Source organism: Lutra lutra, chromosome 4 (genome assembly GCF_902655055.1).
Source record: "Lutra lutra chromosome 4, mLutLut1.2, whole genome shotgun sequence".
Classification (NCBI taxonomy): domain Eukaryota; kingdom Metazoa; phylum Chordata; class Mammalia; order Carnivora; family Mustelidae; genus Lutra; species Lutra lutra.
The window spans coordinates 9232987-9248433 of NC_062281.1; the positions used below are offsets into that span (position 1 = coordinate 9232987).

Genomic DNA, 15447 nt, shown 5'->3' on the forward strand with positions numbered 1-15447 from the left:
AGACCTTCAAAATCTTCTGCGTTCTCGCACTTGGCAGATAGAATACTACCAAACACCATGTAGAACATTCAAAATGTTAAGTTGGAGACATCAGTGACTTCACAGGAACTATTGAATGAACATGAGCATTGGATCCCTTTCGAGACTACAAAAACACTTGCCCGCTTCCTTCACTGTTTGCAATCTTGCGGAATCCATCCAGCTCCTAGGTTCCTTCCTCCTCTCCCTCACCCCTAACTCCCTTCAGGATCTTACTGGTAAGAAGGAATAGAGTCTTACTGGAGTGTCCTGTGACATTTCTCACGTCCATGCCCCTCGCCCCAGACCGCCGCTTCTACTTTCGTATCGGTCCCTGTGCTGGGTTGAACAGTGTCTCCTCAAAATTCACTTCCTTCCTAGAACCTCAGAATGTGATTTTTTTTTTAATTTCTTTTCAGCGTAACAGTATTCATTTTTGCACCACACCCAGTGCTCCATGCAATATGTGCCCTCCATAATTCCCACCATCAGGCTCACCCAACCTCCCAGCCCCCACCCCTCCAAAACCCTCAGATTATTTTTGAGAGTCCATAGTCTCTCATGGTTCTTCTCCCCCTCCAATCGCCCCCAAGTCCCTTCTCCTCTCCATCTCCCCATGTCCTCCATGCTATTTGTTATGCTCCACAAATAAGTGAAACCATATGATAATTGACTCTCTCTGCTTGACTTATTTCACTCAGCATAATCTCTTCCAGTCCCGTCCATGTTGTTACAAAAGTTGGGTATTCATCCTTTCTGATGGAGGCAGAATCCTAGAGGAGAACATAGGCAGTAACCTCTTTGATATCGGCCACAGCAACTTCTTTCAAGATATGTCTCCAAAGGCAAAGGAAACAAAAGTGAAAATGAACTTTTGGGACTTCATCAAGATCAAAAGCTTCTGCACAGCAAAAGAAACAGTCAACAAAACAAAGAGGCAACCCACAGAATGGGAGAAGATACTTGCAAATGACAGTACAGACAAAAGGTTGATATCCAGGATCTATAAAGAACTTCTCAAACTCAACACACACAAAACAGATAATCAAATCAAAAAATGGACAAAGATATGAGCAGACACTTCTCCAATGAAGACATACAAATGGCTATCAGACACATGAAAAAATGTTCATCATCACTAGCCATCAGGGAGATTCAAATTAAAACCACATTGAGATATCACCTTACACCAGTTAGAATGGCCAAAATTAGCAAGACAGGAAACAACGTGCGTTGGCGAGGATGTGGAGAAAGGGGAACCCTCTTACACTGTTGGTGGGAATGCAAGCTGGTGCAGCCACTTTGGAGAACAGTGTGGAGATTCCTCAAGAAATTAAAAATAGAGCTTCCCTATGACCCTGCAATTGCACTACTGGGTATTTACCCCAACGATACAGATGTAGTGAAAAGAAGGGCCATCTGTACCCCAATGTTTATAGCAGCAATGGCCACCTGTGGAAAGAACCAAGATGCCCTTCAACGGATGAATGGATAAGGAAGATGTGGTCCATATACACTGTGGAGTATTATGCCTCCATCAGAATGTGATCTTAATTGGAAATAGGGTCATTGTCGATGTAGGTAGTTAAGATGAGGTCATACTAGGGTTAAGTGGGCTCTTAATTTTATATTACTGGTGTCATTTTGAGAAGAGAGGAAGAGCCATGGAGACAGACAGGAGGGAAGACAGTCCACTGATGACCAAGCAGGGTTTGAGGCTCCCATTGCCACAAACCAAGGAATGCCAGAGATTGTTGGCAATGATCACGAGCCAGGAAAATGGCAAGGAAGGAGTTTCTCCCTGGAAGCCTTCAGAGGGAGCATGGTCCTCCTGACACTTTGACTTTGAACTTCTAGGCTCCAAAGCTGTAAGAGAATATATTTCTGTTGTTCTAAGTCCCTGATTCTGTGGTCATTTGTCACAGCTGCCCCAGGAAAATAATACAGTCCCCTCCTCAGTCTTCAAGACATTGCAATGACCTTCACACTGGCCCCAGGCCTATAGTCTAATCCTGCTTTCAACACACCCTGCTTCCAAGTGCCTAGGAGGTCTTTCTTACACACAAAACCCACCATGGAACTCTATAGGTTAAAATCCTTCAACCTCTTCACCTGACCTCTAGGATGAAGCCTTTGCTCTGGTAAGGAGAACCTCACTGTCTCATCCCGACCATCCCCGGGGCTTGAAGTGCAGAGCCCCATCCTGATCCTACTGCAACACTGTTCTCTACCCTTCTTGCAGATTCAGCATCAGTACCACACCAGTGCTTATCATATATGTCCTTATAATTTGACTCTCCTGCTCAATAGATGGAGAACACCTCTCCTTACTTTCCTCCTTCAGGAAATATCTTTACTTGAGAAGACTAATCAAGCATCACCTCTTCTATGAAGTCTTCCTGAACATCTCCTCATCATACACTCTGCAAGATAGACCTAACCTCCCCTGTTTGCACTGCTTTTGTTACTGGTACACACTTCTCTCACAGCACAGTAAACATAATTCTCTTTTCTTTCTTCACCTATGAGGCCCCTATTCTCTGAGCTCACTGAGGAAACAACTACGTCCGACATAGGAGGAGAAAGATGTTGGAAGTTAATGACAATAAGTGGGTTTTCCATCATGTTGGGCTCGAAGGGCCTCTGGGGGACACTCAGGAGGTAGTGGAATGAGTGGGCTCTGGGGTGGTTGGTCTGGAGAAGCAGTGAAAGTCATATGACTTGACGAGAACCAAAGAGAAGGCCCTTGAGAGGCAACCCACCACAAGATGGCCGCGGGCCTCGGCGCCGAGTTCCGTGGATCTCCTTCCCTCGGGCGTCCACACACCAGCAGGAGCCTCCCCTCTGGCACTGCACCTCCTGGTAGCCCCCGTCCCGGCGGCAGCTGGGAACGTAGGGGTGACCAAATCTGTTCGCTGTGAACCGCTCCACTTCACATTTTGTGGGGCCTGGGAGAGATGGGGGTGGGAAAAGGAGAGGACAGCATGTGAACAAGGCTCCTGGGTTGACAGCACACATTCTCTTTGCTTTGACAACGTTTTAAACCCTGGCGCCCACTTCGGGGGAACAGACAAGGTGGCTGCGGTGACTCTGAAACCCAAGTGGTCTCCTCCAAGCAGAAACATGCACATGCCTCATCCCCTCGGTACCCACATCGGAACCGGCCAGAGACGACGAGCCGAACTGCTAGGAACCGTCTCTGCAGTGTCCGGTACAGAGTTGTCTCCACGAAGGTGGGGGCAAGGTCCAGGCCAGCAAAAATGGTGTCATAAATTTCGTCAAGTAACAGCTCCAAACCTGAGCGAGGACAGAAGCATGTCAAGGGACAGGTACATTCAGAAAGGAAGTCCTGACCTGGACCATCACACAGATATTAGGAGGGCCAGTGCCTACGGGGGCATCACCACGCATCAGGTCTGATTGAGATTTTTTTTTTTTTAAGATTTTATATATTTATTTGTCAGAGACAGAGGGAGAGAGAGTGAGCGAGCACAGGCAGACAGAGAAGCAGGCAGAGGCAGAGGGAGAAGCGGGCTCCCTGACGAGCAAGGAGCCCGATGTGGGACTCGATCCCAGGACGCTGGGATCATGACCTGAGCCGAAGGCAGCTGCTCAACCAACTGAGCCACCCAGGTGTCCCCTGATTGAGATTTTAATGGTTTCGGAGACGCCTGGGTGGCTCAGTAGGTTGAGCGCCCAACTCTTGATTTTGGCTCAGCTCATAATCTCAGGGTCATGAGGTCGAGCCCCACGTCAGGCTTTGCACTCAGTGGGGAGTCTGCTGGAGATTCTCTCTCCCTTTCTCTCTACTTCCCTTACCATCCCCCCCATGGATAAATAAAATCTTAAAAGAAAAAAAAAAAACATTTTAATGGTTTCCAAAGTCAGGGCTGCTGTGTACAGTTGTGCAGGTTGTTTGCACCACAAAGGAGGACTGCTTATGAGAGCAGATTAAAATGCATCCGCTGTTCCACTCTCCAGGCTCAGAGAGAGCCGCATCTGCCCAAAGCGGAGCACCTCCTTCTGGTGAGCACAAAGGCTCCATATGCACCAGCAGCTGTGTTCAAAGCACCATAGATGAACATTTCCAAAATGGTCTCTTCAAGACTCAGGGCAGCCTAGCAGGGGAGGAGGCAGACACTGCTCTTTCTTCTTGGCAGGAAATGATACTTAAGCTTCCAGGTTTGCGGAATACCTCTCTCTCCCTCCATTTGCCTGAGGTGTGCTTACCTGTCTCAGCCAGCTCCCGCCCTTGACTGTCCGCACAGTGACAATACCCAGACACCTTGGGGAACTTGCTCCGGAAGGCACTGAAGGTCACAAATGCATCTGGAAACCTAAGGCAGAAGGAGATTTATGGTCACTGTTTCCTAAAGCATAAGTCTTCACAAGCTTTTCTTGTAGAAATAAATAATTGTGGACTCATCTCATCTGGAGAGAAGGAATGTCTGCCTTTTTTTTTTTTTTTTAAATCTCATGCCATTTGCTCCATGTTTCTTACAGTAAATGGATTTCCTTTCTAAGCTGGATTTACCTGGCCAGAGCCAAGCTGGATGAGTGAAAATGAAGCTGTGCTCAGCTGTCACCTAGTAATTAGTCCTCTCTCTCCCTCGTGAATTTTCACCAGTTTCTACCCAAGCATATGCCTCCTAGGATCAGGCAGAACACAGGTGATGAACCTCACATTACTGGAGTATAACTTTACTAGACTATAACTCTAGGGACGAAAGGCCAAGTTTGCTTCACAAACATATGGTGCATTGCAGATGATCTCATTTGGGGAGATCAAACGACTCCAAGCCCCTTACAACTTTTCCAGAGCTTGAAAAGAAGCCAGATTCCACCATAGGAAATTCTTGAGGACATTTCCCAGTCCCATAGTTGAAAACATGTGAAATCAACATGACACCACTTAAAAGGGCTGTGCATTCCTTTCCACGAGTGCAGGGAAAGGGTGCCCACGCTGTGTCTGAGCTCACAACTGCTGTCAGGAGCTAATCGACTGGGTTCCTGATCCTGAAGTAAGATGAAGCTACGTGATAGAAAACCATACTTAAGAGTTCTTCCCGTGTGCAATGATTTAGCAACCAGAGAAGAATTTTTCATCTTTATGCAACATCGAGAGATTTGCGTTTATACCCTAGAGGGCAAGCACCTGAGAAACAAGCATAAGGTGTTTCTACCTATGCCCGGAAATACATCCCCAGTCAGTGAGCAGAAGCAGCAGCTCTCTGCACAGACCCACTGCTGTGCCATCTAATCCAACAAAGCACTGAAAACAACCTTAATGTCCAATGATAGGAAAATTAATAAGTAAATGATGGTAAATTTCTCAAATGGATGCATACATAACATTACATAAAAAGGTAGAATACAGCACGGCCTGCAAATACACTGCAGGTGTATTTGCAGAAGGTAAGGTATGTTATGTTGGCTGCCGATCTTGAAAACGCTGGTGAAAGATAGAGTTTAAACCCAGGTCTTACCGACCACGTGCTGCCTACGTCTGCCAGTGGTGTTATTCAGTGTATGTTGGCTGCACCTGGTTCTGCTCCACATTCTGAAAGGCATGTGACTCTGTTTCATTCAGACACTCTCCTCTGCCTGCCTTTCCCGATATCTAATAGATGTGGAAGGCACGCGTGCTGGAGAATGCAGGGATGGGGCATCTGGCTGGACCAAGGCTCTGAAACCCATTCCAGCCCTAGACACAGGAAGTTTCTATCACTCTAGACCCATGTTCTGTTGATTCCACCCAAGGCCTGCTTCAGGGTCATGTCCTAGGACCAGTGCTCCGTCCCAGGACTCTCGAGCCATCTTCATCCCACCACTTTAGGGTCAGAGACCTCCTCTCTGCATTTACTGTGTTAGGAGCTACCCAGTACCTGGGCCTCCATTGTTTTTTTTCATGGACCTCACTCCCGATATCCTTCCTTCTTGCATATGCGAGATCACTGTGGCTTCAGCTAGATGGGGGGATCCTCCCAACCCCCCAGGAAGATGACCTGAAGGCAGCTACTGCCACCTGGTCTCTCCAGGGCTGTCGTCTTCTGGCCTCTGGGCAGACCCTTGGTGCTGACACCTGGAACCCGTCCTTGCCAATGCTATGTGCCCTGAGAAGAGCTTAGGTCTAGAGGCAGGGGTGTCAGAGCTCCGGCCTTGGCTTAATCCTATGGGGTCATTGCTCATCATTACTACTCCTGAAAATAATAACAGGGGGCATGTTCTAGATGATCAGACACTGCACCAAACACTCTCTAATCTCACCGGATCCTCACAACCTCACTTCAAACGCAGGGAGGGCCTCTGCCATGCTTCCAACCTCCTTCTTATTAGATCCCCACCCCTCTCTGCCACCCCAACAAAAGTCCAACTACTGAAACTGAACCCAAGGTCTGGAGGAAATGGGGGTAAGGCTCTATCCTAATAGTTGGGCCAACTAGGTTTGGAACCTGGTGTACAGCCAAAGAATGCTCCAGAGGAAGTGAGTCTGGAGTGGGATTCTGAAGCTAAGAACAAGGATTTGGCAAGGAGAGAATGGAGAACATGTCTAGAAGGATCATTAGCGTGTCTCCAACTTCAAAGCAGGGGCAGGGGATGACAGTATAGGCAGAAGGAAAAACTGAGAGGCTGGTCGTCACTGGGGGAGGCACAGGTCTGGTGACGAACATCAGGACACAAGCATCTCTACCATGAACATGCTATTCCTGAAAGCTCCATGGCCATTATCCTTCTAGACATGGGTCTTAGGAAACCGACTGTCCTGTTAGCAGCAGGACATGGTCAAGTTATATAGGACCCTGTGGCATATGGCATTGTCCCTTTTATGAGAATCAGAGGAACAAAGATTTTTCCATTTTCAGTAGAAGAAAAAAATGTGTTCTTCTGAGAAACAGGTTTACTTTTATCTGGTGGAAACCAAATAACTGAGAATGTTTTCTCTTCCTCTGGGTATAAGGCGCTTGAAGACCAATACACAGCCCCTTATATTTGTGATAAGAAACCTTTATAGAGTGAGTGGTGCCAACCTTGACTTGTCTTATTCTTATTTTCTACCTTTATTTTGTCTCCCCTGTGATCTCCTCTATTTCCTGTTTCTAGCCTGTTTGGGGATGTCAGAAGAAAGGAGAAGAGAAAATCAGCACAATACCTTAAAAATAAAAAATGACATATTTCATCTAGTAGAGAAGGATGTGTCCCTTCTGTTGAATTAGAGCAAACCCTTAGGAGGATCTTAAGAAAGTTCTTGAGAAAGAAGATCATGGTGCAGGGGGAAAGGGAAAGGGTAGCTGTCCTGAGTTGAGGCTCAGATTGTGGCCAGCCCAATTAGAGAAATCCCAGCTCTGGCTCAGTGGAATATGAAAGGTCAGGCCCTGCCAGGCACCGGGTCCTGGTCTGGTACAGACCAGCATCCATGCCCTGAGCTCAGGCAGCAGATACCGCCCCTCAGTCAGACTCTCCACTGCACCTAGAGATGGTTCCTCTAGAAATCCAGCCATCAATTAATAAATTAGCAATTTAGGAGTCAGAAGAGCACTCCTTCAATAGGGGGACCTGGCGTGGATGTCTCCTATGAGGGTAACTGATGGTCAGTCTTCGAAGATTTCTCCCCATGTTCTAGAATGATGTCCTTGTGCCACACGTTAAGACACATCTGATCCTTCTCATTGGGTTATCTGATTAGCATGGGTTGCCAAGGATCTAGGGTTGCTATGAAAGTTGGAGGTTGCTTAGTCACTAAGGACAAGAGCTGACAAACCAATTAACTGAATTTTAGAATGGATCACGAAGGTCTAGCAATGGCATCAGCTCCTAAAATCTTGACCTACAATCTGCTTGGGCAGAATACGTTTCTCTATTAGTGGCTGCGTGAAGGCAGTCGGAAAAGTAGAGTCAGAAGAACCAGCAAATTTACTTCACACCGTGACATGGTTTTCAAAGTCACCAGCCAAACAGGTGTCCTTAGCCATGGCCTCCAGAAGGCAAAAGGACCTGCTTCAAGCAGGCAAACACTATGGCCACATTCAAGTGCAAATCATCCCTGGGCACATGCAGAACAACACAGCAGGTTGGCAAATGAGCTCACCGTAGGCTTCCGGCCTCCCCTCCAGGCCCCATGCAAGTAAGTCAGCTACTTCGTGCTCTCTACTTGGAAGTCTCAAAAAGAAAGCCTCTCAGATTCAGCATTCCAAAACCAAACTTGTGACTTTCCTTTTCCAAATTCATCCTGTACCATGAACCCAGAAACGAGACCTGGGCTTGGCTCTTCCTCTCCCTCACCCTCCACCTTCACCAAGTGCCATGGATTCCACCTCAGCAATGTTTCTCCAGCACTTCTGTCTCCTCACAGCACCTTCTGCCACGTGCTCTCAGTCCACGCCAACATGGTCTCTCGCCTGGACCCGAGCAGGAGCCCGCAGACCCACAGAGGGGCCTCCCAGCACTCCCCCTGTTCTTCTCCAGCCAGTCCATTCTTTCCGAAATTCAAAATATACCCAATCTCCCCCCACCCCCGCCAGGCTCAAAATTCCTGATGCAATATTGGGGACATACTAAGACTAAAAATTACCCCTTGCTTATCTGAAATTCAGATGTAACTGGACATTCTGTATTTTATCTTCAACCTTAGGGATGAAATCTAGACTCTCTACCTGGCCTCTGGGGTTCCTACCATCATGCCCTGTGGAACAGCTGCCTGGGTCAGCTTATCAAGAAACCTCTGAATACGGCTGGGCTTCTCGTAACCAACCACCCAACCCTTCCCATGACCTTTCCAAATCGGAATCCCCCTCTGAGACACACTTGCTTTCATGAAGGAAAGGATCTCATTTCAGGAGTAATTTTTTTTGTTTGTCTTAAACAATGGATGCTGAGTCTTGAACTTTTGCATTTAACTTGACTGCCCTCTTGTGGAAGGAGCTGTGAACTGTGCCTCAAGCTGTCCCCCGCAAAGCTCTTGAAAGCGCCCGTGACAAGCATGGACAGCAGGCCTACTGTGCACAAAGCTCTGTGCTGGGTGCTGCAGGGAGAGAGCTGAATCGGGGTTGTGTGGATAGTAAGTAGAGCCAGGAAGCACTAGCGCCCACTGACTGTGCTTCCCGTGAGTTCCTTAGCCTCTGTGTTTCAGATGCGTCATCTCTTGCTAGAGAACATAATTTTTTTTTTTTTGTAAGTATTAAAGTAGGTAGAAGGATGTCAAATTGCCTGTACAGAGTAAGCACTCAGTCGAACTGAGTCCACACTGGTTTGCATCAATGAGTATCAGTAAATCGAGCTTTTGGGAAATCCTTATGTGCACATAGGCAGGCCATTCTCTAAGCCTGGGAAGGGGAAAAAACAATTCACGTTTTTTGCACCTGGGCAATATGGGAGGAATTCCTACAGATGCATAATAATTTGCATTTGTCTCCATGGTTTCATGGATGAGGTCTCATCAGATCCTCACCAGAACTTAGTGCACAGGGACTTGGCTCTGCCCCCTCCCCATATTTCAGATGGGGGCACTGAGGAACAGGGACACAGAGTAAATGAGCAGATCACATTGCCAAGCAGGGGCGGAGTTAGAATGAGGGTCACAGAGGCAAATGCAATGGGGCCAGGCAGGTAACACAGATGGAAGGAGTAGGCAGAGGGATACAGAGTGCTGGGCTGCTGGACCGTGTGTGATCAGTCCAAAAAGGACAGTTCAAAGCCAGCTTCTTGGTGCCATGGGGGAATTCAGGAATTCAGAATTTTGTGTATTAAGTTAAACATAAGAAATTGCTGATGTTCAACTATTTTTACCTATGCAAACAGAAATTTCATGGAGTTAACTTGAAATGCTTCAGTTTTTAAAAGAATATACAGCTCAAATAAGACTTGTCACGGGCCAGCTCCTGTGGCCAGGATGTGAGCCTGAGACCTCTCCCAGCACAGCCCATGGGAACTCTCTCGTGGAGAGGGAAAGAAACGGGTTGCTTGGAAGCCAACCACACAGAGGCTCAGGTTCTCCAAGAGAATTCCCAGCAGTAGCCACAGACTAATACTTTTACTGATCTCACTCAGGGCATTTCAATCTTGTCCGAGTCTGTGCTGGCCCTTTACAATGACAGAAGGGCCATCTTAAATAACAGAAGCAACCTGATTATTTGGGTCAAGATCTATCATGCATCTCTTTTTGTACATTTGTTACCTAAATCCCTATGCTTATGTATAAATGTGTACAAACACACAATTCACAAAAATACTTACATATGATGATGCCCGTGCTTGCAAGAGGGCCATCTTCTCTCCGTCTCTGCTGATTCCCCTCTCCCTACCCCTGCTTCTCCACAGCTGCTTGACCCTGCCGATGGCCATGATCCCCACCCAGTGTGCGCTGACTCATCCATCCCCTGTGCTCACCTAATCTCGTACAGACCCAAGCAGAATCCTATCCCCATCTATGCACGTAAAAGGGTGTGTGCTTATTTGTTCTGTAAAAAGTAATCAAACAAATGCCTTGTATCTTGTATATTATCATGATATACAGGGCAGCACCCTCTCCTTCTGTCTAACAGCTGCATTCGTATTGACGGTGGTGGCCATTTATCCAGCCGTCCACCTTGGGTCTCTCTGTCCCTTTGTTCTCTGTTTTCTGCTACAGTGAGAAACAATGCAGTAGACATCCCAATACATATGTCCTCGCTCTCTGGTCTTTTTATTTCCGTGGGTTGCCTGGCCCAGGCAAGGGGACAGTGGGAGTTCACGTAGTTTTAATTTAGATGTCTGTTGCCAGCTTGCTTTGTTAAAAAATACTGTTGTCCTTCAGATGCCCAGCAGCTTATGAGAGTGAGGCCTCTCTCAACTCCCAGCAGCCTGGGCCTCTGACACCTCAAAGCCCCCCCGCCCCAGTGTGAGCAAGAGCTTCAGCAAGGGTTAACAAGAGATAGTCCAAGGTTGGACACACCCCAGAGGCCGGCTCCTCTTACCTGTTGTAGCTCTGAATCAGGTCAAAAATCATCATGTCTGTGGTGTTGACAAACTTGCACTGGACAGGCAGGAACCCCCCATCTGGAGAACACTGCGGTGGTGACTTGTCCCCCACCCCGTGGAGGAGACGGCGGTTTCTTATCTCACAGCTCCTGGGACCTAAACAATTCCGAGGACAAGATTTCAATGCTGAGGTAGGAGTAGGTGCGTAGGCTTCTGCAGGCCATGTTCATCCTACACACGTGACCCAGACCCAGCCAGAGATGGAGTCCCGCACGGGGGACTTGCCACTGACCTCCATGCTGATGCTTCTTCCAACCGGCCAGCAAATCCTGGTCGTGCACCATGTGGTGATATTAGAAGTGATAAGGCCTTCCTCAACTGCTCTCATTTTCTGTACTGAGGGCTGGGCTCTCTGCCTTTGGTCAGGGAGACCTGAGGAGGTCTCGGTTATGGGTGGAAAGCTGCGCACACTCGGGGTGGGGGTTGGGTGTGTGGGCTGCGGGGAATCCAGAGACTTACACCGGGTCGGCCTCCCCAGCTGGCGCGTCCCGTACACCTCCATCCCTTCTGCATCCACACACCAGCACTGCTCCTGCCCCAGGTCGCACTGCACAGGCGCGTAATCCCCCGAAGCCTGACACCGGGGAAGGTAGGCTGCCGTCGTGCCGTTGATGTAGCCGTTCAGCAAGATCTGCTGCTTCTCCAGCTGGCAGAAAGACGGACCTGAGGGTGCATGGAGAAGTGTCCGACCGTGCTGCAGGGACAGCTTCAGGCTCTCTCCCTGGAGACCAGGACATGTCCTTCCCACCCCCGGTGGAGAGGGAGTGACAGGCCCGTGAACGATGGATCCTCTGAGCTGGCAGAAAGCTCAGGACCAGTGCTCCGGCTGTCCGGCTTTATCCCAGGACTTCTCCCAGCATCATATGTGCCAGGTCAGGGAAGGGCAGACTCCACTGTGGCCCACTGGTCCACGGGAACCCCCCACAGCCCGGGTGCTGCAGAGGGGGAGGCTGTCTGCTGGTGGAAGCTTGTCGGAACACATTCGCACACCCCTGCCCATACCCTCCCTGCACCACTCTGGGTCTCCCTCCTTATGTGTAGGGTTGAAACACGACCATCCTCCTAGGTGCATGAAGAACAGTGACCTGGATGATCACTGCCTCTGCTGAGCACCGACTGTGTGCCTGGGGTTCCACACCTGCCTTAAGTCCTGTGAGGTGGATCCTACATTCCTATGAAAGGTGGGGGACCACAGCTCAGTGAGGTCATGGTACTGGGCTGAGGTCTTTCAGCCGGAGCGTGCTGGGAGCCAGCCTGCTCCCCAGGCTGGCCAGGCCCGCCACGAACAACCCTGTGCCCCAAACAGAGCTTTTCTCCTTAAAGGAGATCTTTGGCTCCAGGCTCAATATCACCATTTCAAGATGACCAGTCCCCACTGGACTCTGTCTTGGGCTTAGCGCTGATGTGCTTTCCTGGAGGCTGTGTTTCTTTGACTACATATGATAATACTTGTTTTCGATGGGGAAATGCTCACCTAGGTCTCCGATTTTAGAAACACCGAGGTGAGAAAGCACTAGGTGTGTCTGTGGCATAATTCTGCTTCCAGTGACCTTGGATGTCTGGCCCGTGGCTTCCTCAGAGCCTGGCAGGTAGCCCGCAAGTGGGCCGGTTCAGCACCTGTTTGCTGGATTTTCAAAGAAGTCCCGCAGGAAGTAGGGCCTCATGTGCAGGACTGTTACCCTAATTGGAAGAGGAACCTCCAGCAACCCAGAGGGAGACCTGCCGGGTCACAGGAACCCCTTTCCCCCGGATGCCCCATCTTGCACTCACAGGCCACGGGCCGAGCAGGCTGCCGGCTGCCAGGCACCTCCCGGCCATCAGCATCCACACACCAGCAGGAGCCCCCATCATTCTGGCACTGGACGGTCCTGCAGGCAGGAGAGACACACCACATAGACAGCATTACTGGGGCCCCGAGCCACAACGCAGCTTAGTCTTCCTCTCCTTTCCAGTCTTCCAAGTTTTCATTCGTTTAAATTAGGGAGACATGGAGTGGAGGGGGTGAGCGACACAGTGCCAAAGCTGGCCTTTTCCTGTCCTGCTCATCCCCATGACAGCTCAGCCGTCCATCCTCCAGCCATCCCATCTACAAGGTCTGTGGCAAACGCCCGCTCCACCATGTGGCTGCCACCTGGAATCCACTGCAGGGGGTAAAGCCAGTGCCCTTGTGGCCCAGGGGTGGGCAAACAGCCCATGAGGTCCAGGCCGGCAGAGAGCAGAGCCTCGGGTGTGGGTTACACAAGGAGACACACGGGTTGTCTGGGATATGTGGTGTCTGCGGTGAGGCCGGCAGGAGGATCGGCTGTCCTACTAGGGGCAGAAGGAGGTCAAAAGGGCTCCAGGTGAGGAGAAAAGCAAATACAAGCCCCCTGAGGAGGACCGGGGCGGGGGGTGCCTGGAACTACAAGTGACGGGGAACAGCGACACGAATAAAACCACAAAGGTGAGCTTCCCCCCAGCCCTTATGTCGCTCCAGACATCCCAGATGCCCAACAAGGGGCTGGACCACGGGGTCTCTGCACTGCCAGGTGCATTAAGAGCACATACAAAATGAGGTCAGCAGCGATGTTTCATGGGCGTTCCCAGAACGCAGTCCACGCACAGAGCTCCCCTCGTCCAATGCGACTGGAATAGCACAGGAACGTCAAAATCCAGGCCCACACAAAGGATTCCTGTGCCTTCTGCTGGGATGTCGTGTATATTATGGCTCCGTTCTATAGGGAGAGCCCAGGACGCACGTTCACATTAGGGGGGCCAAACACCCCTTCCGGAGAGGAGCTCACTATGGGGAGACAGAAGCGCCTGGCCCAGATCGCTGGCCTTAGCAGGGCCGAAGTGCAGGCAGCTTGTCCTTCCCCTGACCTCTGACTTCTCACAAGTACCCACAGAGGACAGGAGGCGCCAACGCATCGATCCCCCACACCTTTCATTAAAGCAATTAGACTGCAAGTTTTGGCAGAAAAAAAGGGAAGTCCTTGGTCCCGGCTGGAATGAAGCAGTGACCGGGACACTCTGGGTCAGATTATCTAGTGTTCATCAGCCTGAGGAACAGACCCTAGAGGAGGACACCTGCCACCCTCCCCCCAAGTGACAGTGTCACATGTCATGAACACGGGTGGGGGAGAGTGAGGGCACCTCACAGGGTCAGGGGGGAGGGGTGGAGATAAGCTTTAACATTTCTTAGGGCCCCAGGGGTCCACAGGGCTGAGGAAGTCTTACTGGTAGCTGCCGTCTTCTGCGCACTGAGGAACGTGGTCCGCTCCCCTCAAAAAGGCTGTCTCCCTCTGCAGCTCACAAGGACGCAGGGGTTGGGCGTCCACCTGGTATTCTGGGGAAAGGGAAGCAGCTCATCAGGGAAGAGTGTGGATGGGATTTCTTTGACAATGATGGGCTCCCCAAAACACAGATGCTCTCCTGAGTTGTATTTCCGGCATCATCACCAATAATCACCTTCTAACTTGCAACTTGGTGGTTATTCATGTGTTTCCAAGTATGCCTTTGGCTCGTTTAACCCTCAGCCTCTCCCAGGAAGTGATGTCTGCGTTTTACCCTTGTGTCACTAAGACAGTGGCAGGAACCTGCTCAAGGTCAACAGTTGGCAAGAGCAGGATTCAAAGTCAACGTTCAGACCCTCATGCTCCCCTGAACCTCGGTGGGGTTAGGTCTGAACACCAGAAAGAAGGTGTTCTTGGATTTATCAAGCCAACCCTAGGGGCAGGACACTTTCTTGGCACAGTTCAGAAATGCAAACTAATTAGTAACTCCCCAAGTCGTATTTGCCTGTCACATTGAGAACACATGTGACACACAGGAGCTTACTCAGAAATCACAACCACCCCGGGAGGGAGGCATCACTGGCTTACTTTTCCAACAAGAATACCAAAGCGTAGACTTATCCAAAGTCACCCAGCAAGTGGCCGAGCCACTGCTGGAACTTATGTCTATTTCACTGAACAGATGAATTTGTTTTTTTTTCACTACCTGCAGACTACACTCAAATGCCTCCCACGGATGGCCTCGGCCTGAGATAGCTAAGGAAATACAAAAAAAAAAAAAAAAAAAAAAAAAGGTCAGTGCCAAAATTCACTAAAAGGATGGGGTGGGGTGAGCTAAAATTGAATGGGGTGGGGTGAGCTAAAATTGAATTAGGGAGATCTGATTTCCCATCTGCTCTCCACCAATCACTGGTTCCGTGAACTCAAGGCAATTCAGTCTACTTCTATGAACCTGTCTCTTCATCTGAATTCCCTCCTTGGGACATCATGAGGACTGAATGAGATCAGAAATGTCCCGAGGCACTGGGGCCAAGCCTGGCTGACATCGGAGCTGTGGCCTGAGAGCTCCCTCCAAACCCTCTGCTCCGTGGCCTTGGGCTCATAACTCACCGAAGATGTTGGCCGACGCCACGCAGGCTGA

General features: G+C 49.7%; 1 protein-coding gene across 1 annotated transcript in view; it reads right to left on the reverse strand.

Moving 5' to 3' along the window:
- The window catches only part of TG (thyroglobulin), a 237827-nt gene that overhangs the window by 221620 nt on the left and 760 nt on the right, over window positions 1-15447 (reverse strand). Inside the window, exons 2-8 of the mRNA XM_047727291.1 lie at window positions 14251-14359; window positions 12802-12899; window positions 11491-11694; window positions 10968-11127; window positions 4249-4355; window positions 3172-3315; window positions 2781-2966 (exon numbers count right to left, since the gene is read on the reverse strand). Of these exons, the coding sequence (XP_047583247.1) occupies window positions 2781-2966; window positions 3172-3315; window positions 4249-4355; window positions 10968-11127; window positions 11491-11694; window positions 12802-12899; window positions 14251-14359 (1008 nt within the window). The remainder of the gene's footprint in view (window positions 1-2780; window positions 2967-3171; window positions 3316-4248; window positions 4356-10967; window positions 11128-11490; window positions 11695-12801; window positions 12900-14250; window positions 14360-15447) is intronic.